The sequence below is a fragment of the Brachyistius frenatus genome, unplaced genomic scaffold (genome assembly GCF_029030835.1).
Source record: "Brachyistius frenatus isolate BFR_SWC_R1_liver_20210118 unplaced genomic scaffold, ASM2903083v1 Contig_11, whole genome shotgun sequence".
NCBI lineage: Eukaryota > Metazoa > Chordata > Actinopteri > Embiotocidae > Brachyistius > Brachyistius frenatus.
In genome coordinates, this window is record NW_027210610.1 from 639,684 (window position 1) to 666,052 (window position 26,369).

General features: G+C 43.1%; 4 protein-coding genes across 6 annotated transcripts; 2 read left to right on the forward strand and 2 right to left on the reverse strand.

Moving 5' to 3' along the window:
• The first annotated feature begins 305 nt into the window (after positions 1-305).
• Positions 306-3,041, forward strand: pgp (phosphoglycolate phosphatase). 3 transcript variants are annotated; one of them, XM_069691330.1, is made up of 5 exons: positions 306-420; positions 577-1,229; positions 1,314-1,350; positions 1,587-1,727; positions 1,849-2,033. In XM_069691330.1, the coding sequence occupies exons 2-5, from the start codon at positions 635-637 to the stop codon at positions 1,940-1,942; spliced, it is 867 nt and encodes a 288-aa protein (XP_069547431.1). In that variant the 5' UTR covers positions 306-420; positions 577-634; the 3' UTR covers positions 1,943-2,033. The 3 variants fall into 3 exon arrangements, with proteins under 3 accessions (XP_069547431.1, XP_069547432.1, XP_069547430.1); XM_069691331.1 differs by having other exon boundaries at positions 307-420; positions 1,587-1,937; XM_069691329.1 differs by lacking the exons at positions 1,314-1,350; positions 1,587-1,727; positions 1,849-2,033 and adding an exon at positions 2,040-3,041 and having other exon boundaries at positions 313-420.
• A 509-nt stretch (positions 3,042-3,550) lies between these two features.
• On the forward strand, positions 3,551-7,879 carry bricd5 (BRICHOS domain containing 5). The gene is made up of 6 exons (XM_069691334.1): positions 3,551-3,646; positions 3,861-3,995; positions 4,096-4,245; positions 4,355-4,462; positions 5,615-5,765; positions 7,370-7,879. The coding sequence occupies exons 1-6, from the start codon at positions 3,593-3,595 to the stop codon at positions 7,462-7,464; spliced, it is 693 nt and encodes a 230-aa protein (XP_069547435.1). The 5' UTR covers positions 3,551-3,592; the 3' UTR covers positions 7,465-7,879.
• A 58-nt stretch (positions 7,880-7,937) lies between these two features.
• Positions 7,938-10,896, reverse strand: mlst8 (MTOR associated protein, LST8 homolog (S. cerevisiae)). Its single transcript, XM_069691333.1, has 9 exons — positions 10,841-10,896; positions 10,380-10,592; positions 10,168-10,219; positions 9,891-10,053; positions 9,742-9,817; positions 9,467-9,619; positions 9,250-9,374; positions 8,966-9,129; positions 7,938-8,461 (listed from the first exon to the last, which is right to left on the reverse strand). The coding sequence occupies exons 2-9, from the start codon at positions 10,506-10,508 to the stop codon at positions 8,343-8,345; spliced, it is 981 nt and encodes a 326-aa protein (XP_069547434.1). The 5' UTR covers positions 10,509-10,592; positions 10,841-10,896; the 3' UTR covers positions 7,938-8,342.
• A 449-nt stretch (positions 10,897-11,345) lies between these two features.
• meiob (meiosis specific with OB-fold) lies at positions 11,346-18,354 on the reverse strand. The gene is made up of 13 exons (XM_069691335.1): positions 18,249-18,354; positions 18,000-18,057; positions 17,749-17,880; positions 17,260-17,332; positions 16,908-17,103; positions 14,863-14,963; positions 14,592-14,644; positions 14,320-14,415; positions 14,072-14,164; positions 13,120-13,264; positions 12,061-12,247; positions 11,765-11,851; positions 11,346-11,676 (listed from the first exon to the last, which is right to left on the reverse strand). The coding sequence occupies exons 1-13, from the start codon at positions 18,303-18,305 to the stop codon at positions 11,566-11,568; spliced, it is 1,389 nt and encodes a 462-aa protein (XP_069547436.1). The 5' UTR covers positions 18,306-18,354; the 3' UTR covers positions 11,346-11,565.
• Positions 18,355-26,369: the final 8,015 nt, after the last annotated feature.

The following is a 26,369-nucleotide window of genomic DNA, read 5'->3' on the forward strand; positions in this document are numbered from 1 at the left end:
AATTTCACCACAAAAAATAGCGAGCCCTATTGGGTTAAGAGTTGCCTGAAGAACTATGGGAGTAGTAGTTTGTCTGTAGATGAGCAAAGAGTATCCCATTGTTCTTGTAATTATTAATTTTTTTTTTTTATTAAAAATAACATTCATATTATTAAATAAGGGATTAGTGACGGAAGTTTCCCCAGACATGCGCCCGGACTTCTTAGTGTGTGACTCCTCTTCAGTCTGTGATTGGTTGTTACGTTGTGGGCGGGTTGACTGATAAGTAAAGCAACCAATCACAGCAGTGTAGACTTAAGCTCTCGCGTCCGTTCAGTTGATCCAACGAGCACAAACCGTCCCTTTGAACCGGTACGGAAGTGACCGCAGAATTGAAGCAACATTCGGCGGAAGGTCAGGTCAGGTCCGGTCCGGACTCCGGTGAGTTTGAACACCGCCGTTATCGCACCAAAACCGGTTGTTGTTGTTTTTTTAAACCGGTCGTTTAGTACCGTTGAAGGCTCGGCTCGGACGTCTCCGCGTACGGCCCCTGACCGACTTTATGTAACCGTAACGTACGTGGCTTTTGCTCCGCAGCGGAACCAGTGACGGTCCGAACCGGTCTAACGGCTGCGCGTCCCTCCGCCTTCACCCGATGTCTGGGTCGAAATGTACGCGGCTGAGCGGAGCGCTCGTCGAGCGGCTGCTGGACTCGGTGGACAGCGTCCTGTTCGACTGCGACGGGGTGATCTGGCGCGGGGACCAGGCCATCGCCGGCGCTCCCCGGGTCATCAACCTGCTGAAGGAAAACGGGAAGAAGGTCTTCTTCGTCACCAACAACAGCACCAAGACGAGGAAGATGTACGCCGATAAAATGACCTCGCTGGGGTTCAACGTGACGGAAGAGGAGGTGTTTGGGACCGCGTTCTGCTCCGCCATGTACCTGAAGACGGAGTGCAAGCTGGAGGGCAAGGTCTACCTCATAGGGAGCAACGCCATGACGCAGGAGCTGGAGGCGGTGGGGATCCAGCAGACCGGGGCGGGACCTGACCTCATCGCCGGGAAGCAGGCCGACTGGGCCGGCGTGCCTCTGGACCCCGAGGTGAAGGCGGTGGTGGTCGGGTTTGATGAACATTTCAGCTACATGAAGCTGAACCGGGCCTTGCAGTACCTGACTCAGCGGGATTGCCTGTTTGTGGGGACAAACAGGGACACGAGACTTCCTCTGGAGGGAGGCAAGGCTGTCCCAGGTAAAGATCCGCACGTCACACGGCGTCACCACACACAGTTCACCCATTTCACACCTCCAAGGCGGCTTTATTTTACTTTTTCAGGTCAAGAAATCCAATGGAAGTCATGTTGCTGTGCTCGGTACAAAATATCCTGCACAAGGCGGTTTTCAGTTGTGTTGAAGCAGAACAGAGCTGAGACTCATCATGCACTCTTCACTACTTAAAATCACATTAGTTCATTATATTTGTCTATTTCCTGGTAGACCTGCACCATTAGTTGTTCTGTAGAAACTTCATCACCAGCTATTTTGGTCATCTTTTTTTATTTTTATATATATACATATATATATATATGTGTGTATATTCAAAATTCAGAGTCTATGGCTTGGGGGGCGTGATTGACAGGCATGTCCTGCAATCGGGTTACGGCTGTCGGCGGGCGGGACGTAGTATCGTCGGGTTTCCAATCAGATCGAGTCAGATCAGCCCCTCGCCTCCCCACCTCCCGCAGATATGGTAACTAGCGAGGTGGCGACGGCCGATAGCCGAACTTTTTTAACCACCCAGACCTACCGAGTATATTTGTACTTTGTCAAATGACCTGCTGAGGTTCGTCTGCTTTTCACGCTCAGGTGAGGCCAACCGTTACACTGACAATCTGCCCTCTAGTGGACTGGTGGGTGTACTACATGCTTTGGTGTAATACCAGGCTGCAATATTTCCAGTCTTAAAAAAAAAAAAGAGACCTTAGTGATGTCTCTGAGACTTTTTACAATTTCAGAAGTAAAAAGCCCCCTCACCCACTGCCCCCCTCTCTCTGCCTCTCAGGTACAGGCTGCCTGCTGCAGGCCGTGGAGACAGCAGCCCAGCGTCAGGCCCAGACGGTGGGCAAACCCAACCACTTCATGTTCGACTGCGTGGCCTCGCGCTTCGGCGTGGAGCGCGACCGCTGCCTGATGGTCGGGGACCGCCTCGACACGGACATCATGCTGGGCTCCAACTGCGGCCTGAAGACCCTCCTCACCCTCACGGGGGTCAGCACGATGGCGGACGCCGAGGCCCACCAGAAGAGCGGCAGCGCGGAGAGGCAGGGGATGGTGCCCGATTATTACGTGGAGAGCATCGCGGACCTCCTGCCTGCTCTGCAGGGATGAGAGACCGATGACATTGTGGATACACCATCTCGCAGCTGCCTGAACGTGTGCAGCCACTCGCGCCAGAGTCCACTGTCTTTTATAAAAGGGAATATTTTTTTAATCATCTCTCTGACAGTCACGACCAAACAGTTGGCTGCTGTGTGACAGAAGAGACAAAGACTCTAGATACTCTATCCAGATTTTATCTATTTACTAAGACCTGCTAATTTTAACATGATTTAAATGATTATTAATAACTTCAGAACAAACATCTGCAGTATTGTTTTAGTGTATTTAAATGTTAAAGAGCAAAGTTTTAATCAGTCTTGTCATGCAATGTCCTCTTAAGCAACTCCAAGTCAATGTCAAAAGGGGAAATGAACACGGAGTTTGTCAACAGTTTGGTAATATGTCTTCAGGTTTACATATATTTCACAGTCTTTTAAGTAACAACGCCGAGAACGGGACTGAAAGACACTAAACGGGTCAGAGTTCATCTTCTTGGGCTCTTGTAGTGTATTTTGAGACGTCAACAGGAGGTGCTGATATCGGCACTTAGATTCGAGGGATGGTGCAACGATTCCTGCTTCTGTCACTGATGTCTGTCGTGTCAGTTTTCATTGTTTTAAAGATACTTCTGAAACAGTGTTGTCTCTGAAACAAATCCAGAATAAAACCAACTGTTCCCACTGAAGCTCCCTCACCTCTCTGTGGCTCTAAAGTTTGAAGTCCCGTAGCTAAAGTCACCTTGGACTGTCATCGTTTGGATGCAGCAGCAGTCAGAGCTGCGTATCATCTCTCACCTGATGAGAGAGTCTCTGAGCTGCGCCTGCCTCACCTCTTTGTCCATTGTCTGGACTGGTGGGAGGGGGGGGCAGCCAGTTCCTCTGCTGTAAGTGTATATTTGAGGGGGGGCAGATGGATCATGTTAAAGGGATGTATTAAGACGTATTAGGCAGAGAACACATTAAAAAGGGAGGAAATTGCAGGAAGACAAAGACTCGAAAGTTTGACAGAATTGAGAGGGTTTTTTTGTGTGTGTGAAGTGTGTTTTGAGAAGGTAAGAGGAGGAGGAGGAGGAGGAGGAGGAAGAACAAGGTGGGTGGAGAGGTCTGCGGTGGGGGGGGGGCTAAGAGAAGCTGGCCAGGTGTACCGAGTCTCAGCAGTCAGTCAGCGCTGGTCATGACCACAGCTCCGTGCCGATAGCTGCGAGCCGGGAGCAGACCGAGTGAGACGGGACACAGGATGGTGAGGTGTTGGAAACGTTCAGAGGACCGACTGGAGGGAGCACCGTGCACGGTAAGCACCGGCCGCCGCTCACCGGGGGACCGTTTGGACAGGGGTCAAAGCTGGTTTTCCTCTGCCCGTCCAGCTCCTGGGTCATCCAGAAATACATCTCTGTCACACTTGTGTCGGTTCTCCCGCTCTGCTGGTTCGGTGCTTTAACCTCAAACTGAAATGTCAAGTCGTGTTTTAAGTAGCGTGTCTTCTGTGTGTGGAAACGTCTTCTCAGGAGGGGGGCCCCGATGCTTCCCACTTCCCCCACAAGGCCGTCTGGGTCAGCATCAGCGTCTCGGCCTCCCTGCTCCTGGTCGTCATCGCCCTCGGTTTGACGGGGCACCTCGGGGTGTCTTGGCCTCACTCTCGGGTATGACTGCTCCACCGTGGACCCCCCCCCCCCCACTCCCCTCTCCCCTTCCCCAATCCTCTAATTTCTGGAATGACTTTCTCACAGTGTGTTTCTGTAGTCTTTACAGATTGTGAGAATCACAGCTCCAGATCAGACCGGCGGTTTGATCAACCAGTCAGCCGTCGTGGACCAGCAGAACGACCTGGTGACCTTCTCGGTGACCTCACCGGCCAACCGGACGTCCACTGTGGTCTTTGACGTCAAACATGTACGTCCGGGTGACCTGTGTGGGATCTGACCTTTTTCAGACTGTGACTGATGGGATAAGGTGTGCAGGTTATGACCGGTAAACCGTCCGGTTGCTCTTTGTGTTGCAGGGTTTGATTTGCTACAAACCTGTCGAGCAGGAGAGCTGCTTCCTCCGAGACATGGAGCGGTCCGACTACGACAACGTGAACTCCCTCCTCCGCCAGTCAACGCACCAGGTAAGAGGCGGCGACATTTCAGCACGTGAGAACGCAACACGTGACCCAGTTGGGGTTTCCCTGGTTGCACTCGGCTAAAAGGGCATTTGCCCTTTCAGCTCTGCCAGGTGCTTTTTTTTTTTTTTTTTTTTTTTTAATTTCTACTAATGTGCGAACTGGCATTTCTGCCTCGCATTAAAGCTTTATCCCCGCCTAATATGCCGCACCACTGAGCCGCGACCTGCCGGGTCTCAGAGGTTTAGCGTGTCCTCCTGGCTGCACAAAGAGAGGGGTGAAGCATAGAGGGGCCTTGAAGAGCCTCCCTCCCTCGCTCTCTCGGCTCCAGGGCTGAATTCCTCAGCACATCTGATCCTTTCAGCCCCCTCCGCGTGCTCGGGATCTCTTTACAGGAGGCTGTGGCGTTGAGCCCCGGGGCACAATGGCCGCTCTGTGTGAGGGCCTTTTAACTTCTAAGATGCCTTTTTTTGGGGGATTAAAATACCGATTGATGCATTAAAAAGGGAGGGCCCGTGTGAGTGTCCGCTCCACAATTGGGCCCTCTGATGTGATTTGTGTGGGCTTCTTCTTTTATGATCATGCAATATTAGAAGGAGAATAATCTTGGCTTTGCTTAAATAGATGGCCAGAGATGAGATGTGGGACCTTGCAGGTAAACTGAGAGGCACCTCTGTTCACGTCTTATCATCTTTTTGCACAATGCTGCCATCTCCACGCATCAAGAGTTGAGTTTTTTTGGGGATCCTGTCTGACGGTGTCACATATCTCAGCTGCTGTTGTGGTGATTATATCTACGATAGGAGGGACAGGAGACGCGGGTTTTGTCTCTACGTGGAGGCACAATGGGCTTCTTGGTCTTTCACGGCAGAGGAAAGCTGCTTGTTACGTGAGCCACTCGGGCACAACATAACTTAAAGTGGTCCACTATCGGAGCCAATCGGAGGGTGTAAGTGCTGCAATTACACGCAGCCTTTGTGACGAAGAAGACCACAAATGTATAACTGCGTTGACCTCATCAGCGGCGCTAATAAGAGCTCGAGTTTCAGGCTTGGTTTTTCTTCTTCACCGCTCCCGTTTTGGAGTTGAATATGATTCCTCGCTTGTATTATTAAACCCTCCAGCTTTGCAGCTTCTATTCTTTTGTGTCCTCGGCAGAGCCACTTCCAGCTGTCTGGGAACGAGACGCAGAGGCGGACCGAGTTCTTGGGGGTTCTGGCAGCCAGTCAGGTGAACGTGTCCTCCCTGGAGGAGCCGCTCCAGGCTCTTTGTGAGGACAGGTCCGTCCACTGGACCAGGAGGGCTGAGGGTGAGAGAACTGCTTCCACACAGACACCAAATGTCAAGTAAAAGACAACGTTTTACTGGTGTTGGGACGGGAGATATCTTTATAGATTAGCAAAGTCTGTCGGCCGACATTCAACAAAACCAAAGGGACTATCTGTGTGTCCAAAGCCAGAGAGAGCTCACCCGTATGCCATCGAAGCTCCATTGTTGTCCAAAACTACATCAGTGAGACACAGTCTTCCACGGGATGACATGTTTCCTCATTACGATGAATGTGGGCAGTGTAGTTTATTATAAACCGGCCGCACATGTGCCGTCCTGCTGCCAGAACATCTTTACGATGGCACCAAATGTGTATTCATCCGCAGCGGAAAATAGTCCTCAACAAACTCACCGTTTACTCTTGTCTGAGAACTACAGTACCCAGCTGTCTCAGGAAATTGCGTGGTCTTTAAAAATTTTTTTTTTTTTTTAATGAGTCTATATTTTGACTTGTCTTTAAGGACTTTACTCCTTAATTAATGAATGAATTCATTCAGAACATGAGATTTGTTTACAGTATAAAATGATAAGCTTCATGCTTAAGATCCTGGTTTCACAACAACTTAAAGGAAACAGATGTAGTTTTAACTTAGCTGGTGATTAGCTTTAGAATTTACTCTGACCCACATTCAAATCACAACTAGCAGTTAGCTTCAGTATCAATTAATCTGATGATTATTTACTTCATTTGATCGTTTTGTCCCAAAAGAAAAAGTCAGAAAATAGTGAAAAATGTTCATTATAATTTCCCCAGAGCCTTCAAATGATTCGTTTTGTCTGACTGACTGTCTGAAGCCCAAATATACTCAGCAAAATGTAATAGATAACTTCTAATTGCTGCAAATCCACACAGGAGAGGAGCTGAAATCAATGTTAACTAATCGATTCATGGACTTTTTGTCTCTGTATTAAAAAAAAAAGTGTCACTTAAAGTCTCAGAGGGAAACTGTTGCAACACACATTACAGTAATAGTTTTATTTCAGTTGTATCTCAATAATAAAACAGCTAAATGTCATGTCATTTTAAGTATTAGAGTGCCCGTTCATATTTAACCCACCGATTCATTTGTCGGTGTCAGCAGAGTATCTAGCTTTTTAAATTAGTCCTGTGCATCTCGGTAACGAAGCAAAGTGCCAGGCTGAAACCCAACTCTGTGACCTTTCTACTGCCGTGACAAACATGATGTACTTCACTGTATACTAACAGCAACAGTGGGACTGGTGACGAATGTGACCCAGTCGGCTCAAGTAGTGAAAATATCTCATGTATCAGGCTGCTTTAAACTATGAATATTGTCTAATGTGTAAATATGCACACAAACAAAAAAAGCACTTTGTGATGGATTCAATTCATAATTTTTTTTTTTTATAGAATTCATTTTAATATCCCCAAACTGTGATAAATATTTTGACAAAGCCAGTAGAGTTTATACACATTTTTTTCTCTACTTGGTAACAACAAAAATTCTGCCATCTCTATTCTGATGACTTGTTTTCCACAGTGAGACGTTCACAAACATCTTACTAACAGCTTTAAAATGTTTTTTTTTTAAGAGTTTTCTTTGATCTCTCTTTTTGTCTCAGGTCCCGGTAAACAGCGTCTGGTCTATTTCTGCATCGACATCTGCTTCCCCAGCAACGTCTGCGTGTCCGTGTGCTTCTACTACCTGCCTGAGTGACTCATTATTCTCTGTATCCTCCCTGCTAAAGATCAGAGAAAACAAATTTGTCTTTTTTTTTTTCTTTCTTTTTAAACTCCCTTGACACACACACACACACACAAAAAACAACAGCAACAAAAGCCAGCTTTGACTGGATTGTTTCCCTTCGTGTCATACGGTCGCCAGCAAAACCGGTGAAGCCGTCCACTTCCATCCTTCCGAGAGAGAAGAGATGGAGACAGGCTGTCATGGGCGTCGCCAAATCACCGTCGTCACTCTCGTCATGTTTAATATCCTGTCTGGTGGCACGCTTCAGAAATTACAGAAGGAAGAGCCCTTTTTTTTTTTTTTTTCTTTCCTGTACAATTGTATTTCCCGTAAGCTGCTGCTGCAGTATCATCATGTGTAACCGCTCCTGTTGCATTATGGGTGTTTTTATCTGTCCAATAAAAGACATAAAAAAAAAAAAAAAAGGAAGGAGACTGGCTGGATGGGTTTTTCCTTTTTCCTGTACATCATTTATTCTTCACAAAGATGATCAAATTATACATGGCACACACGAGCACATCCAAGCATAAAGATAACATGAATAATGTGGTCCTTAATAATAAATATGATGCTCTGTAAAAACAGAGTTGGATCAATTTATTAAGAAATTGTTCTCTATAAACAGTGAATGGTGAATTGCCTTTAAAGGCGTCTGGCGAGCCTCAAACTGAGGCCTCCGTTTCCTCAAGACAGTCATTCCTGGGGAATCTTGTTAAAAATAATTCCCACTTCTGGGAATGAAGTCACCTTCCAAGAAGTCTGTTGATTTCCTGTCCTGTTTCACGTTTGCACCGACTGTCCTGATGCCTTCTGACACTTCTTCCTCTTCCTCCTCCTCATCCTCCTCCTCAGCCGAGCACGCTGTCGTTGAAGGCCAGACACACCACGGCCTTCTGGTGCCCGCTGTATTCCCTCTTGATCTCGCCGGTCTCTACACACCACAGACGAGCCAGGTTGTCTGACGACGCTGTGGACAAAGAAAAAGAGTCACAACCTCAGATTTACCTCGGAGTAAGCTCTAATGCTTCAGCAGTTATCAAACCTTTACCGACCACTACTAAAAACTCACGTAACACGTGACCAAATATAGAGCAGAAAAGAATCGGCATTTTAGCCAATTTAAGCTACTGTTCCACATTTTAAAGGTCCCATATTGTAGGAATTCAGATCACCGTGTTGGTATGTGCGAGTATTAAAACGTCCAGTCGACGCAGAAATGCACACAGCCTGTATTCGGCAACTGTGCTTGGACTTCCATAAGTTTGTGATGTCACAAACTGACGTTCATGTCTTATGGTCTGCCCTCAGCACGGCCGCCCACTGGACAACATTTTGTGAAGAAGAAAACTCCAAGCGGTTATTCCATCAAGGTGCTAGCAAGCTACAAGACCTAAGAAAACCTGTGGTTGGCTTGAGCTCGTGTCAGCTTGAATCACTGCAAGAACGACAACGGTGCCGCACGTGTACTGACCAGTAACTATATACTGGGAGTCTCCGGAGAAAGCACAGTCCCACATCCAGCCTCTGGACGTCTCTCCGGGATTATTGCTCTTGATGCTCAGCTCCGTCATCAGCGAGAAATTGGACGTCCTCCAGATCTTACAGGTCTGGTCTGCAGAGCATGTGGCCAGCAGTCTGCAGGTGACCATAAATACATTTTTGTCAAGCTGGTAGATCCCCAAAAGTGAATTTCATGATTTGGCAACAGCATGTCACGAGTGAACAGACAAGTGCGGAGGTGAGAGGGGCACTCACGTGGAGTCGGGGCTGAACTTGCAGCGGAGGGAGTAGCGTTTGTGTGCAGGGATCTTAGTCTTGGGAATGAGCTGAGTCACTTCATCTCCGATGCCTCCAGCGAGGTTCCACACGTAACAGTTTCCCTGCAAACGAGAACAAAAATTGTGTTGTTTTTTTCCCCCAATATTACGACACCTCCAGCATCAGACGCACTCCGACTGTTTTGAGCACTGACCGAGCTGTTGACCGCTGCCATGTAACTGGCGTCTGGGTCGATGTGGACCGAGTTGATGGAGACCTCCGGCTCAGGAATCAGCTGTTCATTGTGGTCCGTTTTCAGATCCCAGATGTGAATCACTCCACTCTGGTCCCCAACAATCAGCTCTGCCTAAAAAAAAAAACCCAAACACAACACTGAAAGTATCCTGAGATATCTTCATCCACCAGCATGACGTATGGAGCAGCCAATCCTCTGATGCCACTTTATGGGACCGTGTACGAACATCTCACCTGGTTGGGATGCAGACACACGCAGTTGATTGGAGCGTTCACTTGGAAGATCCTCTGACACTGCAGATTTCTCGACCTTACAGGAGCAACGGGGACGGTTCAGTTCGTGGATCATCACATAAATACGTGACAGGACGGCGAGCTCGTACCTCAGGTCCCATATGCGAGCCATGCAGTCCTCTCCGCCCGTGTACATCCAGCGTCCGTCTTCGTGGAAGCCCACGGACGTGATGTTCTTGCTAACCCCGTCGTAGTTGATGACCGGGTTTGGGTTGTTGGAGTTCAGGTCGTACATGCGGATGTGCTGGTAACCTTAAAAGCACAGCGTGCATTTACTGTGAAATACAGCAGCAGGAACACGGAGGAGGAGGAGGAGGAGGAGGAGGAGGAGGAGGAGAGGGGATCCTAAGGACATTCATAACCAACCTGCGGCTGCGATCATACTCCTGTCAGGTGTCACCTCCAGTGAATTTACTTGCTGGAAACAAATGTTAAGGAAGTGGATTGTTAAGATTGTTTCTCTAAAACCTGATTTGATCCTGAATCATTTCAGTGTTTTGTGCGTGTTTTGCGTGTTTTGCGTGTGTGGAGTCCCACAGGGGTCCCAGCAGGTTCTGTGTCGGTCACAGGGAGGATACGGAGTCCTGGTGCTGGACTGTCCGGGTGCAGATGCCGCTGTGGGCCTGCCAGAAGCGGACGGTGTGGTCGTATCCAGCCGTGGCCAGAATCACCGGGTCGCTGCCCACCGTCCCCTGGTTCACGTTCATGCTGCACTGCTGTCTGTCAGCGGCACAGACACTGCAGGGAAGTACAGGGCCGACTCGGCGGTTTGTCGTCGGTATATCTCACCCCTAAAACAGGTTCGTGCTTTTTTTTTTAATTCACAATAAGGAAAGAAAACATCAAACTTCCGCCGTCACCTTGCGGGCTAACGTCAGCGGAACAGGCCGGTTCAGCTGGACCGCAACTTCATTTACATTTAAATAAAAGTTATTCGACTTCAAAACTCTCACATAGTAACATTAATTGCACTGTAGTGCTTTTTTTTTTTTAACAAATCCGAGTAACAGTGCATTTGTAATGTTTTTTTTTACGTTACCCTCTGTTGTTGGCGATCACGCCAAAAATCAGTACGTCTCTGTAACGGGTCCCTTGGAAACATATGACGGTGTTTCAGAGGTTCCGCTTTGATAATTAGTGCGCGACCGCCATCTGCCGCACACTTTGATCACAGGAGGACAGCTGCACGACGAGACGACGGGAAATACGTGTGGTTTAAAATGTGTTGAGACCGTAGACTGTGTATGGTCGACACTGTAAATGAGAATTGAACTCAATCCAATATATTTTATAACAGAAACACAAAAATATAAAATTTAAAGAAGGAAGATGTGGTGTCGGTTTCACATTACATTTTAAAATAATATATGCAATGTCGATTTGTAAAATGAAAAGCAGTTTTAAATGCAGTCTATGAATGTTTATGTGGCACCAACGTGGCTGAGTAGCTTTAGTTAGGTGTTTTGGATGTGGAACAAAAAGATTGATCAATCTATTTGAGACATAACAAACTTACATAATACTGTTTTTTTTATCAAGTTAGTTTATTTAACACAGATGTAACAATCAAAGCAGCCAACATGTTTTTTTTTTTTTTTTTTTTAAATAAATACATTTAGATAAATAAGTTAAATAAATAATGCAGATAATTTATCTTTCCTAAAAACTGAAAGCTCGAATGCCTATTGTCCTTATTAACATCTCAGTACACTTTGTACCGAGCAGCATGTAAAACAGGCAACTGCAACATATTTGCTCTCCTGCTCAGAGTCGCTGCAGGGCCGACATGTGCTGCTTCACCTCTCCTGGATCTGCCAGTGAGCCGGCCAGGATCGACCCCTGGATCCCAGACTTCCTCTTAGCAGAGGGGAGGATCTAAAAAACATGACAGGAGATTTTTTTAAAAATATTTGATACGTTTTTATATCCGACCCGCACGGCACCGACTCAAAAGCGACAGTACCTTCACATATACTTTGCATCTCTCCAAAAGAAATGTCCACTTCATTGCAGTCCGCTCGTCATCGTTCAAACTGGCGAACTCCTCTGTCTGCAGAAAGGGAAATGCTGTTAGTCTCAGCACAGACATCATCCACAGCTTAGCTCAGAACAGAGCAAGGAACAGAAAAATGCAGCAGTGTGGTCTTTCAACAGGAGCGACACGCTTCCCTCCAGTTGTCTTGTACCCTGCTACTGTATATATTTACACTACATTTGTAACTGAAGCGGACTCTCTGTGCTCTGTGAAGTGGTAATGACCGTGCAGCCGAGTGTCTTTTCTGCCACTGGGCTTCTGAGGTTGCAGGCGGGCAGGGTGCCCGTGTGGTCCGTCAAGTCCACCAGGAGGTCGAAGTCTGTGGCGGCTGAAAAAGCCTGATCCCTGCCTGGACACAGCTGGTTGGTGCAGCTCTGCATGTCCTCAGTCACCTGGAACTTACACCTGGAGCTGAGACAGAACAGTACTGATTAGATTATATATACAGTGAACCCTCGCTATAACGCGGTTCACCTTTCACGGTCTCGCTGCTTCACGGATTTGCATCGTGCATTGTGTTCTGCATTCTGATTGGCTAAACAGTCTCTCCGCTTCTTCTCTACCTGTTTGTCAATAACGTTGCGGTTTAATATGTACACGTACGTAAAACAGCTTGCCAAATTAAAAATAATCGATGGTGGCATGTCGGTTTATAAGAATCTTTTTGCCCAGAAGAAAAAAGAGCGACAACAACTACCGATAACTACGTTCTTCTCTCGAAAAACCACACCTGCACCGCCGGCTTTAGAAGAAAGAACCGCTGCAGAGCGGAGTCAGGATGCAGCGGCTCAGTCAGAAGAGCAGTGAAATACACGAGTCACTATTTGTCCTACTGTACTTTGTATTTGTTTTCATAATCATTTTTCATTTCCTCCCGTTCTAATCCAATGACTCGGGTCGCAGTGGGGCGGTGCCGATCTCAGCAATTTGAAGCCTTCAGTTCGTATTGATGATTCAAATTATTATTTTACAGTACAGTAGTTATTTATAAAAAAAAAAACATTTATACAGTACTTTTATTTGTTAAACAAATGCTTGGGCCTGTAAAAAGGTTTTGTTCTTTGGTTTCAATGTATTATGGAGTATTTCATTGTATAATAATTGTAAAAAAAATAAAGGTTCCTACTTCACGGATTTCACTTATCACGGTCTCTATTTGGAACGTAACCCCCGCGATAAACGAGGGTTCACTGTATATATATATATATATATATATATATATACATACAGATATACACAGTAATCTGTAGTGAAGTAGTAATTCATCCACTCTGCGAACTCACCACCGTGTCCTGATGACTTTCGAAACAGAAGAGTCGAGGTCGAGCTTGGAGATGAAGCTGTATGTGATGCCAAAGAAAACGTCTGGATTTTCTTGGGCCTTCTGCTTCAGCTGGCTCACTGTGTACACGTCAGTGATGGACTCCACTGCAGAGACCAAAACAGCAGCGTAAATCCACGACTGACTGCGGGTCTGTGATGCAGGCTGAGACTTTGTCGTCTAATAATATGATGCGTTACATCGGGAAAAAGGAGGGTGATTTACTACGTGTCGTTCTGTTGTCGACAAATCCCAAGGAAAAGAAAAAGAAAAAAAGATCTGACCTCTCGTGGTTTTACACATCTGCCAACCACATGTTTTAGAAGAACATTTTGATGTCACAGTGGATATAAAATGTCATCATTTGATCTTGTTTTATTATATTTAGTGGATTAATTCTTGATGGCCGCAAACACATTTTGTGAGGTCACAGTTCCTTTACCTTTGCCTCCCAAAATCTAACCAGTTCATCCTTGAGTCCAAAGTGAGTGTTTGTGTCACATTTGAAGAACTACCCCGGAGACGTTCCTGAGACATTATATTCACAACAGGTGATGGACGAGAGGTCACGTGACCTTGATCTGTGACCTATCGGTTCATCTTGGAGTCCAAGTGAACTTAACTAAATATTGTGTTCACGAGACTCGGATGGACGGATGGGAGAGACGTGAGGTCGGTGACCTTTTGACCTTTGATCCCCAACATCCTGTCAGTTCTTTCTTGAGTCCAACCTGTGAACGTTTGTGTCACGTTTAAAGAAATTCCTTCGTAGTAGTAGTAGTAGTAGTATATGGTCCTTTGCTGTGTGATCCAAGAAGAAAAAGTGGAGGTAATAAGAGCTCGTACGGTTTTAAATTCAGCGGCTCTTTGACATTAAGATACAGCAAGACTTGATTGTAATGAGAATGACTTACCAGGCATATCCTCCTGTGTCTCATCCTGATCCAGACCCCCGGACTCAGACACCTCTTTAGCGTAGCTGAACAGCAGGCTGGCCTCTCTGGTGTCTGACAACATTAATCAAGACTGACTTTGACATTTAATCCTCTCTGAAAACATTCTGTTCTTGCACTGTGCTGTTTGGTCCTAGAACAGTATTTCAACACAATATAAGTCTCGATTGGATCTTGTGCGTTTTGTAAACGTTGCTGTGATCTCTTACCAGGATTGACAGTGACGATGCTTTTCGAGTTAACGGTTGCCACCATGCCGCTGCGAAAGCTGTCAAAGCTAATCTTGGCGTCGGCGATGAAGAGGACTTTGAAGGAAGAGTAACAGTTAAAACAACAGTAAGTAATCTCAAACATAAACACGCAGTCACATCTCGGATATCCACCGCCGTGTTCCTCTGCGGTACGGTATGTTAATGGGACACGACAGGCAGGAACAACAGTTAAATAAAGATTCATTTTGTGGCCGAGGTCGTTAACCTACCCGTCTCCTTGGGTATCACAGTTTGCATGAGCTGAATGGCCTCTCTGTCCCAGCTGCGAGTGAAACAAAGGTCAGAGAGTCACTCGGGGGTGGTGGGGGGGGGGAGGGGAGCGCGGTGAAATCAAACACACATGCAGTTCAGCGGGTTAATCTACAGCTTCGTGTCACCAAAGTGAAGCTGTGGTGAGCCAAGAGGCAATAAGATGGAACATGGCGCAAAAGCAACAAAAGTCATAAATCTCGATTCATTTTCCGAAACGAGCTGACGGACCAGACGAGGGGGAAGGAGGAGACGCAGTCATCAAAGAGCTTCACTTCCAACCTCTGGCCTCTGCGTCCGTCTGAAGTGGCGAACTGCTTCATCTCTCCGATCTGAAAACGTAAACAGAATCATGTGAAGCTCCTATCGGAGCATCTTCCCTTCGTGTAACAGAACAAAACGCAGCGGCGCTCGGCGGCTCGGCCTCCCGGTGAACTTTAAAGCGCGTCTTTACAGCCGTTACGGCGAGCCGCTACGTTCCAAGCCGACAACCAGCGTTCACAACGTGACCACGCACACAAACCTCCATCCTGCTTGGAAATCTACCAGATATGAATCAGGTACGCTTAGAAAACGCTGACATATTTGATTTTCAGAGTTGTTTTAACTGTAGAAATATTTGCTCCGCGTTCTCACTCATTGTCAAAAACGTCCCTCTTCGTGCTTATCAGGCGTCTCGCCACCGCGCTGACAGGTTTCATGACTTTTCCATGACCTCCTGTTATGATGTTACATCGCACCACTTTTTAATTGCCCTCTCCTCCTTTCTTAATGTTTTTCAACTCAGAAAAACTTTTAACAGCCTATTTTCCACCATAGCAGCACCCGCTGTGGAGAAAAACCAAGTTGGGAAATACTTTCTGGTTTCTAAATGACTTTATCGATTGTACAGTTTGAGAAACAAAGTCTCAACAATCAGGGATATCCGACAAATTTCATGACCAGTTTGAACCACAGTTGATTCACTAACTGCTACTTATTTTTTATGGCAAATCATGAACACACATTTTTTTGTCCTTAATGGGAGTCAGTTGTTCATATAAAAGAACTATGAAATGTATTTGAACTCTATCTCTTCTCTCCTTCTTTGGATAATTTATTGGGCATCAAACTACACCGTGAGCCAATAAATGCAGCTGCATAGATTGCTAAAAATTCTGCTTAGGAAAAATGGAGTTTCTGAAAATTAAGTATTTACAAAAACAACTGGAGACCTTTAAGTTTTAAAGGAAACTTCCACCCTAAATATAATAAATCCAGCTAGTGGATGTGCTGACACCACTGTTTTATTTTTAAATCACAGAAAAATAGCTAATAACTCTTTTTGCCACCAAGACTGGCTTTATAGACAAGTATGGAAAGTCGTCCGATGCTTTTGAGAAATGTACTTCATGACTTTCTTTCCGAGAGTAACAGTAGATTTTAAGATAAATAAAACTCTGATGTCTGAGCTGTAAGTAAGTAGCAGCCAGCAGTTAGTAAGATCATAAAATCCAGCTGCTATAAATCTCGGAATTCCACAAGTTATAACTTTCAGGCCAAAAAATATACAAATGACATATTTACACTTCTGTTTTTATACAGACTGAACGAACGAGACATAACGTGTTAGTTGCTGAAAGGCAGATTTTATAAGCTTCGGACAGAGCCAGCTAAACTAAGCTAATGTGATAACTTCATTTTTAACATACAGAAATCAGAATAATATTGATCTTTTATCTCTTTTCTTATGGTGTTCTTTCCTCTCCCCCCAGTGGTCTCGGTGGAGGTTGGAAGTTTTCTTTCTATCAAAAAGGAGTCTTTCCTTCCCACTGTTGCTCGTGCAGACTTGTTGAATTATTGGGTTTCTCTCTATGAAGGTCTCAACCTTACGATGTAAAGTGCCCTGGGATCACTAAGCACTGTATAAATAAAGCTGAACAGAATTAAATCTTTTACTTGTCAAGAAAGCTAATACTTGTATTTCTCAAAATGCTTAACTTTCTTTACGACCCTCTTTGCTGCACACACCAGTGTTGTTCTCTGACGTGTTGTAGTCAACACCATCGTTCTATTGTCTCCATGTATACAGAAAAGCATTCTGGGAAACACAGGAAACCTCTGAGCTCAGTAAATGTAGATGAGGCAGGCTTGAAGAAAATGTTGGCACAAGTAAATGACAAAACCCTGAGAAAGATAGCTCCTAGGAATGCTTGAACTACATAATATAAAAGCTTGAGAAACTTTATTTTGAATACTATTTTATAGTGAGAGACTGCGACCTTGACGTGACCTACCAGTTTCACTACAGCCAGTATATTTATCACGGAGCCATCCAGCTTTTGCCCGTTGGCCACTATGTCTCCCAGAGAGTAGAAATCTGTGGAGTCCTTAACGGGCAGGTGAATGAATGGCAGCAGCCTGTCGACGGTGTCCATGTCAGCGCACAGACGCACCTGGGAATGAGCCTCCGTCAGCAGCAGCCTGTAAGGGCTGAGACCACAGCAGATACGGTGAGTCCTCCATCTTTACACACCGTTACATCATACTTTACACAGCATTACATCGTGTTTGCCTCACTTTCCCCTCCAGCCATCTAAAAGACATAGGATGAAGATGATTAAGATTTGTATTCAAAGTTTTAGTTACGTTGGTGTTGAAGGGCAGAATCTGTCTCCTTTCTCCGGGTCTTTGTTGGCAATTAAAGGGTTTTCAATTGTGACTGAAAAACAAAATTATAAACAGTTCTGTTCCCTGATAATTCAAAGTGTGCATGTTTTCATTTTCTAAGCATGGTTACTCCATCTTTTCTCGTCACGATATTTTTTTTGTGTAGTCTGATTTCTACTCTGCAAGCTAAGAAATACATCACAAAGTGTCTCTAGTCATTCATCAAGAGATGATAGTGTTTAGATGTAAATGGCTGACACTCAAATACTCAAAATTGGCAGCTTTTTTTGAGTAAACAACAAATAAATAGCTTCATTTGGTAGAATTGTGATTCATCTGAATACTACATATTAACATAAAACTAATCACCTTTGTGGCATTTCAAAAACAAAACTAAAATGTATATCCCCCCCCCCCAGATCCACACATTTTAAAGGCTTGTGGGAACTTAGAGAGAGACTTCCTCACCACAGTCACCAATGCTGAAGCTGTTGGCAAGTCCGTTGATGTATCCATCGTTTCCCCAGGCGGACACGTTGATGAAGAAGTCGGGCGAGTCCTTAATGGTGAAGCCAAAAGCAAATCTGTCTACACCAATATCTGAAATTCAGACATGTGGGTTTGGTTAGGGAACTGAGAAAAAGCAGACAGGTAGGCTCAAAGAGTATGAAACATCATCACCAGCAGAGGGAGCTGGTGTACAAGACACTGATACCAACTTTTTCTGTCAGGGAAGCTTTTGACATCAGATTTTCCAATGATGATGCCTGCCACTTTCTGAAAAAAAAAAAAAAAAAACATGACAAGAACAATGACAGGATGTGTGAGCATTTTAATAATTCAACATGTTATAAAACAAACAAAAAAAACCCACTACTGTCGTGTATGACAACTGAAAGAAATATCCGATTGTTTTGTTTAAAGGACATCTACAAGAAGGACATTGGCTCAAATCCCTCTGAACTCACCGGATGAGAGAAGCTGGGATGAAGCTCAGAAACGGCAATGTAGGTCTGAGCCGCCATCTTGTTTATTCATTATATCCTTCCGGTCCACTTTGTATTGGATTTACAGACTCTGTCCAATAAAGTGAAACAAATATGATCAAAAACAATGAATGTTAACATTTGGGGATTAAATTCCACATCATTACAAAGTACTAAAGCGTTTCCTGTTTTCTAACTTTAGCCGATAGCCAACATTAGCTCAAATTCAATTATATTTGCTAAAACTAACAAACACGAGTGACTTCGTTTAGTAATTAGCAAACAGAGAAATGTTTTAAAGAAAAAATGTAATTAAAATAGCATAATTTAACGTATGCCAAAGAGATAACTGTGTTTGAATTCACGTTAGTCTTGTTTTTACCTGCTAACGTCCCTCTTCAGTTGAGTTTTTCGCGGGGCTGTGACACGTGACAAGATCTGACGCACTCGTTTGCTGCCTTCAAATGCTGCCGGAAATATCAGACTTCAATGGGCAACTGTTGTTACAATACTAATAGAAAAAGAAAAAGAAAAAAAAGCATAATAAGATAACACACTTTTCAATTACTGTAACTAGGAGATAAAACAAGCATCCATCTTAACTGACTTTTGTGAAATTAACATTGTCTTCATATTATTTGGTACCACAGGCTGGTGTTTATTCATGAGAATATAAATTTACGAGGAGCACATAAATCTATTTGTGAACAACCAATTTATTTCCGGTTCATCTATCTGTGGAGAAAAGTTTTTGTACGAATAAAAGTGTTTCTCCGTAAATAATGATGTTACATCCTGATAAAAATATGAACTGCCTGTATAAATTCCTCCAAAATAATTACAATGCACCCTGCTGTCATTTTGAAAAATTCTCCCCAGTAATTCATAGAGACCAAGCTCTATTCACCTGATGTTTTGGTAGACTTTTTTTGTGATGTTTCTTTGGATAAAATCTATAATTTTAACAAATATTCAGTGTGGTAAACATTCATAGGCTACAGCTGAGCAAACATGCAGTGAAATAGGATGTGAAAAACTGCAATGGGACCACTGAATGGAAGCTGTCAGTTACAGACACATTCACACACACAGACACAACGCATACACATTATAGGCTATTTGTACAATACTATATGAGTCATCTCGTCAGAAGTCTCCACTGTGAAAAGGATCTGTGCACCTAAGACTTTAATATTACCTTGACAATCCCTCCCAGCCATCAGTCACAGCATAGGATTTGTTCTGAGACAGCTATGCTGAGATGAATTTGGCTGTTTCCGGGTTTGTTTTGATAGCACAAAGCTGTGTTTGACATGATACAGTCTCATGCACCTACGCAGGAATCAAAAGGTGTAACAATAAACCCTCATTCAGCTTCAAACAACCGTGTTCCTCCTCCATGGTGACTAATCCTCAAAGTCAGTCTTTCAGATTGGATATCTAATCCCTGTGACTAATGTTGATTTTCAAGCAGTGATATGTCTCTTGATGTGATTTTACGGTCAATGTGTTCCTAATCGCTGATGAAACAAATGTGCAGTAGTACTCATAAATGTGTTTTATAACGCAGTAACAAAAAGTCAACACGGTGCCTCAGCTGACAGTCTGAGTGTAATATTCCATCAATGGATCGATGGGCTTTGTATAATGTCGTATAATTTGAAACTGGAGTGATGAAATGCATTGAGCATTTACCGACACAGAGGGATCGATTTGCTATTTGCACCAGTGGCTGACTATTCAAATGAAACAACATTTCAAATTCTAATTTCATTAGGTTTTTCTGACTACAGATTGTTCGTCCATTAATCACAGCACCACTGTAAAGCATCACCAGATTAATCAAGTGAAATTTACTTTTAGTTCAATGATTTATTCATAATGAATTCATAGCTTCTGTTAATCTGTCATCAATCACACTTCGATCCAATATTCAGCTGGTACTTTTGAAGTGATTTGAATAAACTATTCAAACGTCTGTAACATTAGCAGTCAGATAAGGTCTGCCTTGTCACACCTGTATAAAGCATGACTTTAAGCAGTAAAGGAAGTATGGCATACTGTATCTGCAGGGTGTCATATCCACAGGGTTACAAATACAGCAACTGCACTTTGCTGTGATTGGGTGGCCTCTCTGCCTCAGGTCGGCTCCCTGGAGGGCCGGCAGCCGTCTGACCACTCCTCAACTATTAATCCATCATCTCACTGTTTGTGTGTGTAAGTGTGACTTCTTTTCGGTAGATGTGCAATGCATGTCAGTGCACACAGTACGGCTATGTGCCGTGTGTATAACTACTATGTTAGTTGCAACAAAAGTAGATTGAACACAGCTCTGTTCAAAGTACAAAAAAATGAATCTCCATAGAAATAAGGAAAATAGCTGTGATAATTAGTGTTGCTCCTTGATGTGGTTTTAACATTAATAGTTCTCACTCTGGTGTGCAATAACACACTTTCAGGCTTGCAGGCAATTCCATATTTTGCCACCGATGCATCAATCAGTGTCTTGATGTGAACAAATATGTTGCCTCTCATGAAAACTGCAAGTCTGGACCATACACCCGGAGCTGAAGTAATGAGACACATTTCATTTTGCACAGTCATCACCAGGCATTCAAACACCACATTCAAAGACAGTTTTATGAAGAATCTAAGTCATAACAGTTTAAATAAGAACAAAAACAAACCTTTTAAACAATCCTACAAATATAGCAATTCTCTAATTTGACATGTTTGTTTTTCATCTGCAAGGCTTCTTCATTTATGAACTGAAGAACTTCCAGTTGCCCTTACCTTTGCACTTTTAAATATGCAGTGACCCGAAGAATAAATATATATATAATATACAAAGGAGTTTAGAACACACTATGCCCTATAGAAAGAGGTAAAACTCTGATGTAAATCTTTTTTTTTTTTTTTTTTTTACATCACCCAAATTTACTTCAATGTGGATGTAAAAAATGATACATTATTATATGGCACATTCAAATTACTCAGCAGTAATAAATATTTATGTAATCACCATCTCAACTGCAGGACAAGACAGTTGCCATTCTGCAAGAACCAGACTTAAAGTAAAGTTTTTTGATCATACTTACCCTCTTTTATTTTTGTATTTTTATTTGGTGGTATTGCTGCTTTTCCTAAAGTAAAAGATCTGAATAAATCGTCCACCACTTTTCGAATTTAGCAGCAGTCCACCGGACCTCTGTGATGACACCAGCCAGGAGATTTATAGTTAAACTGCACACCCTGTGTAAAACATGAGAACAGAGAAGGAAGTAAGAGACCGCTCAGACACATGGCAACACAAAGACAACACAAAACAAAGTCCTTTCAGAGCTGCAGGGACATATTTCTACTACATTTCTGTGTTTTTTTACATCTAACAATCGAGCTTCACCGACTTATGGTTTGATCTAAATGACCATTTGTAATCAGGAAGCGTCAGAGCTGGTGTTTACACTATACCCATATGGTATGTGATGTACCAAAAAAAGGGGTTTTATAATGCTGTAATTTTGCTGACCAGGAAGTGGCTAGACAAGTTGTAGTATTTAGGTGGTTTTGGTTGACATGCGATTGTATACAAGCAGAGACAATAGAGCTATTGTTGAGAGTTTAATTGGTTCTGGTGCACCAACTTCTGAAAAAGATATTCTGTAAGGATCTAATGGAACCAGCCTCATTATTTTATTGAATCCGACCATTAAAACATACAGTATTGTTCTGTGCATGGTGAGCAATATCTTGGCATAGCCCAGACTTCTACATCCAACTATAGCTTTTGCAGCCATTGGCAGTAGCCTACGCAGTCTTTATTGGCTTCCACAAGTGGAAGACGTCCAAACTACAAGTATGTGTACACTGTAATTTCCCTGCCACCTGTGTGACTGAGTCTACTGTAACTGCTGCACCACTGGGTCTGCTCACAGCCATTGAATCCAGCTGGGCTCATAGCAGAACAATGCACTCTGTCTCCTCATCCACATGTCCAGCGAGATGGGGGTATATGACTGTGGAGGAAACTTTAAATGATGTTAATAACATGCTGTTGAAAAGCAGCACGAAGGAAGAAATCAGTGGCGTGTGTGCATGATGTCAGCTCCCATCATTATGCCACCATAATGAGGTAATGGGAGGAACACTGCGGCATTTGTCATGTTATTGCTATACGACTGCCTTTTTGATGTACTGTCAGCTGATTTAGAGTCTTCTTGTTTTGCAGGTTAACCTTCGTAACACGAGTCAAACAGGAAACATTACATGACATACAAATGGAAACTAAATGTGGGGGAAACAGAAAGAGACATTTCTGAATCAAAACATAGCTGAAAGGAAACAACTATTACACAACTGAAAGAAATAATCTCCTTCCATGCTGTTACTGAATGTAAAAATGATGTGGCTGCTGAATGCTTTCATGTCAGCATTTATACAAAACAGGTATTGCCACCTACACACCCAGATCAGGCATGTTTCCTGCTGTGTGGCTTCACAGTTTTGGCCTGAATCCAAATTTGCTGTTTGCTTTCATATCACATAATTTCATATCAATTCCTCCAAAAGCTTTAGAAATAATACAGTCTGGACCGAAGCGGCTGACCGACTAACCATCGAACAGACCAGCATTGTCATCTCTAGAGTCTGTGCGGGGCTAAAACTTTTTCCATCTGTGTAATACATTCATGTACACATGCACACTTCTCCGCCCCTCATGTATCATTACTTCCTGATCTGAGTTTGGAAGACACAAGATGTCTCTTATGAGATATTTTGGCATGAACAGCATTGCTTTACTCATCCTGAAGGTGATTTTCGGTGTGTAAGTGAGTGTTTGAGAGTGTTCAGCATTGAATCAAAGTGCATCACTCAGTTCAAACTTTTTATCCACTTGGACAAAAATTACCCTGATATACTGCCACTGTCAATTTAATGCTATCCTGAAAGATTTTCATCCATCCATTATGTTAACTGTGGAAAGACCCAGAGCTGTATTTCAGCTACATCAAAGCCCGTCCTGCTGTCCCAGTCTATCACAAATGTCTTCACAACATTGGCTGTTTAGGTAGTTCCCCACTGACAAGCCTGACAGAAATATCTCGCTCCAGATTTGACCCTGACTGCCTTCTTTTTCAAATTGAATATAAAACAAATCTTTGAAGTGTTTTTTTTCTCTTTCAAATGAGGGCAGAAACACATTTCTTCAATTATTTCTGAGTGATATATGAAACAGAAGCTTTCATTTCTTTGCCGCATGTGTTCCACTGAACAATGAAAGCATTATATTCTGGAGCATTGCACAAAGCGGGACATCGTTTCATGCTTCATGAAAATCATGCCATTTATGAGCTGATTGTTAAATGGTTTCAGTGTTGCTTTGATTAGGTGCTGATTTTATGGCATGTGGGACCGATGTTCTCTGTAAAGCATCATCAGTGTGGCTTCAACATATCCAGATAAACTGCTTTACTATTATTTATAATATTTCACTTAATGTTTGAACAAAGGTGACATCAAGTCCTGTAAAATACTTACTGTTTGGAATATAAAAGTCATCATGAGTTAATATTGGACTCACAGCATTGTAAGACTTTGATTTTCCAAAGATATTTGGGGATGAATCATTTGTATTTTTTTCCAAAAGCGTAACAGGCCCGCTGGAATATCGGTCCTTTAATTTACCATTTCAAACCATAATGCCATGGTTAGAAATAGTCAGTGGAGAATCTCATTGTAACTATTTAAAACAAAATATGAGCCAATGTCAGATCAAAATTTCTATATATATATCGTTTATGTTCATTGCCGGTTTGATCTCAGTTTTTAACTACCTTTGTTTTCCCTTGTCATAGTTATAATCTGTTTACTGAATGATTTAATTTTCAGTGAGACAGATTCATTGATATTATAAAGTCTCAAAATCTTACATTCTGTCTATTGAGGAGAGACTTCTGTCATCTGTCATCACAACTCAAGTTATTTCAGGGCACTTAACATAGTACAACATTGTAGATCCAACAATTCAACAATTATGTGAGCAACAGCAGGGAGGAAAAACTACCTTTTAACAGGAAGAAACTTCCAACAGAACCAAAGTGGTGAACTGTCTGCCTTGGCCAGTTGGGTTGAGGGGAGAGGAAGAGAGACAAGAGCAGCATAGCATAGTAATTAGGATTCCCTGTTTCTCACGCTAACGCATCACTTCAAAAAAGTGATTTAATCCACAAGAAACATTACATTTTGTTGATATCTCCACTGTGTTTTTTATGTTTTTTTTAGTTAGAGACACTGCAGGTATGTTACTTTTGCAAAAATGGAAGGACAAATTTTATTTAATACATATAAGATAAAACTATGCATTAAAGCAAGGCTTCTACAATGGCAGAAATAGCCATACTAGGTCCTGCATTGCTGTGATGCATCAGACTACTCATTAGACTATTGGATATCATTTAGACCTTCTTCAAACCAAACTCTACCATTAGAGGGAAAGGCCTCCACCTCATCTGTCTCTTCCAGTCCTCTCTCCTTGGGACGGTAGTAACATCACATATGGAAGACATCACGCTGTTACAGAGCAGCTCTCCTCACCAAGCACTAATAACAGTGTGGCTATGGGTTTAATAAAAAGGAATGGAACGAATTATGGCCCCATCCTCGTCAGGGCCATCATGTACTGCAGCACATTAACGTGCCCTCAGCAGCCAGTCCAGGCCAGGAGAGAGACTGGGAGGAGAGACGGGGGCTGGGGTTGGGGTGGTGACTGGGAACGACCAGGCTTCCCAGCAATAACCAGCCAGACTCTTGGGGCTAAATGCTGCGGTGTGGAGGGAGAACACACAGAGAGATAGAGAAAGAGTGTCTGTTGGCAACACAGCAGGGATAAGATCTGCCAGTGGTAATGGGACATTTTGACAAAGGTTAAATGGATTTAAACAGAATTAATTTTTTTATGCCTAGCTACATAAGTGCAATTTTGAGATAAACAGAGAACTGCAGAACTACAGGAATGTAGTAAAGATACATTATACCGGAGGCACGTGATTGACTTGCTGAATGAGTCATTTGTCCAGTTAGTGATTTAAATAATAGGCAACTAGAATTACTAATTCACAGCCAAAGTGTAAATTTCCATGTATGTTTGTCCAGACTCATACAATGTATGTAGTGAACACTCTGAATGAATTTGGCCAAGCTGATTCTGGTAGATTCTAATCAGTTCATTCTTGGGACCAGAACGTTTGTGCCGAATTTGATTAAATTAAAGGTGGTTTTGAGATATTGCGTTCATGAATATGGGACTGACAGACAGACAGACCACCCAAAAACATAATGTCTCCACCCTTGGCTGTCACCATCGCAGAGGCATAAAAAGTAGAAAATACCAGGCTTTGTTGCGTTTGTATAAAATTTCTTGAAGTCTTTTGGTAAAACTTCCTGTTTTACCTGTTAATGCCTCTCAAAATGATTCACATTTTCTAGTAACCGAACAAGAGCCGCATTTATATTCAGTGTTACTCACACAAGAACACAGTGTGTATCCCTGAGGTAACAAACTTGGTGAGTGCATTTTTCCTGGCACACAAATTTTGCAAACATAATGTTTTAAATATATTTTAAATTCTGCACTTATTCTTAATTAAGTCATCCACATGTGTACATGTGCTCCTCACATTGTTCGCACAATGCAAACAAACTGGGAACACAGTTGTAAAAACATTATTCCCTTGAGATACTGGTAGTCAAAAACACACGGCACCTTTAATATATGTGTTTACTGTCTGTAAACAAGGCCAAAATTCACAAACACACACATTCCCACAGAGTACGTAAGACAAGCACTCAGAATCTCCTTGAATTTTAGTTTTTTATTGAACCAATAACAACAGTCCATACACACACACAAATACACACAAACACACCCTCACACACGCAAAGGATTCACCCTCTGCCTCTTTCAGTGTGCTCCCGTCTCATCTGTAAGTGGACTATTTTTTTAATAAAAGGAAAAATGCATTTGAACATTCGTGCTCACTGTACTTTAATATTTTTATTTTTTTTTTTTTTTTTTTAATAATACCGTATGACATCTGAATAGAA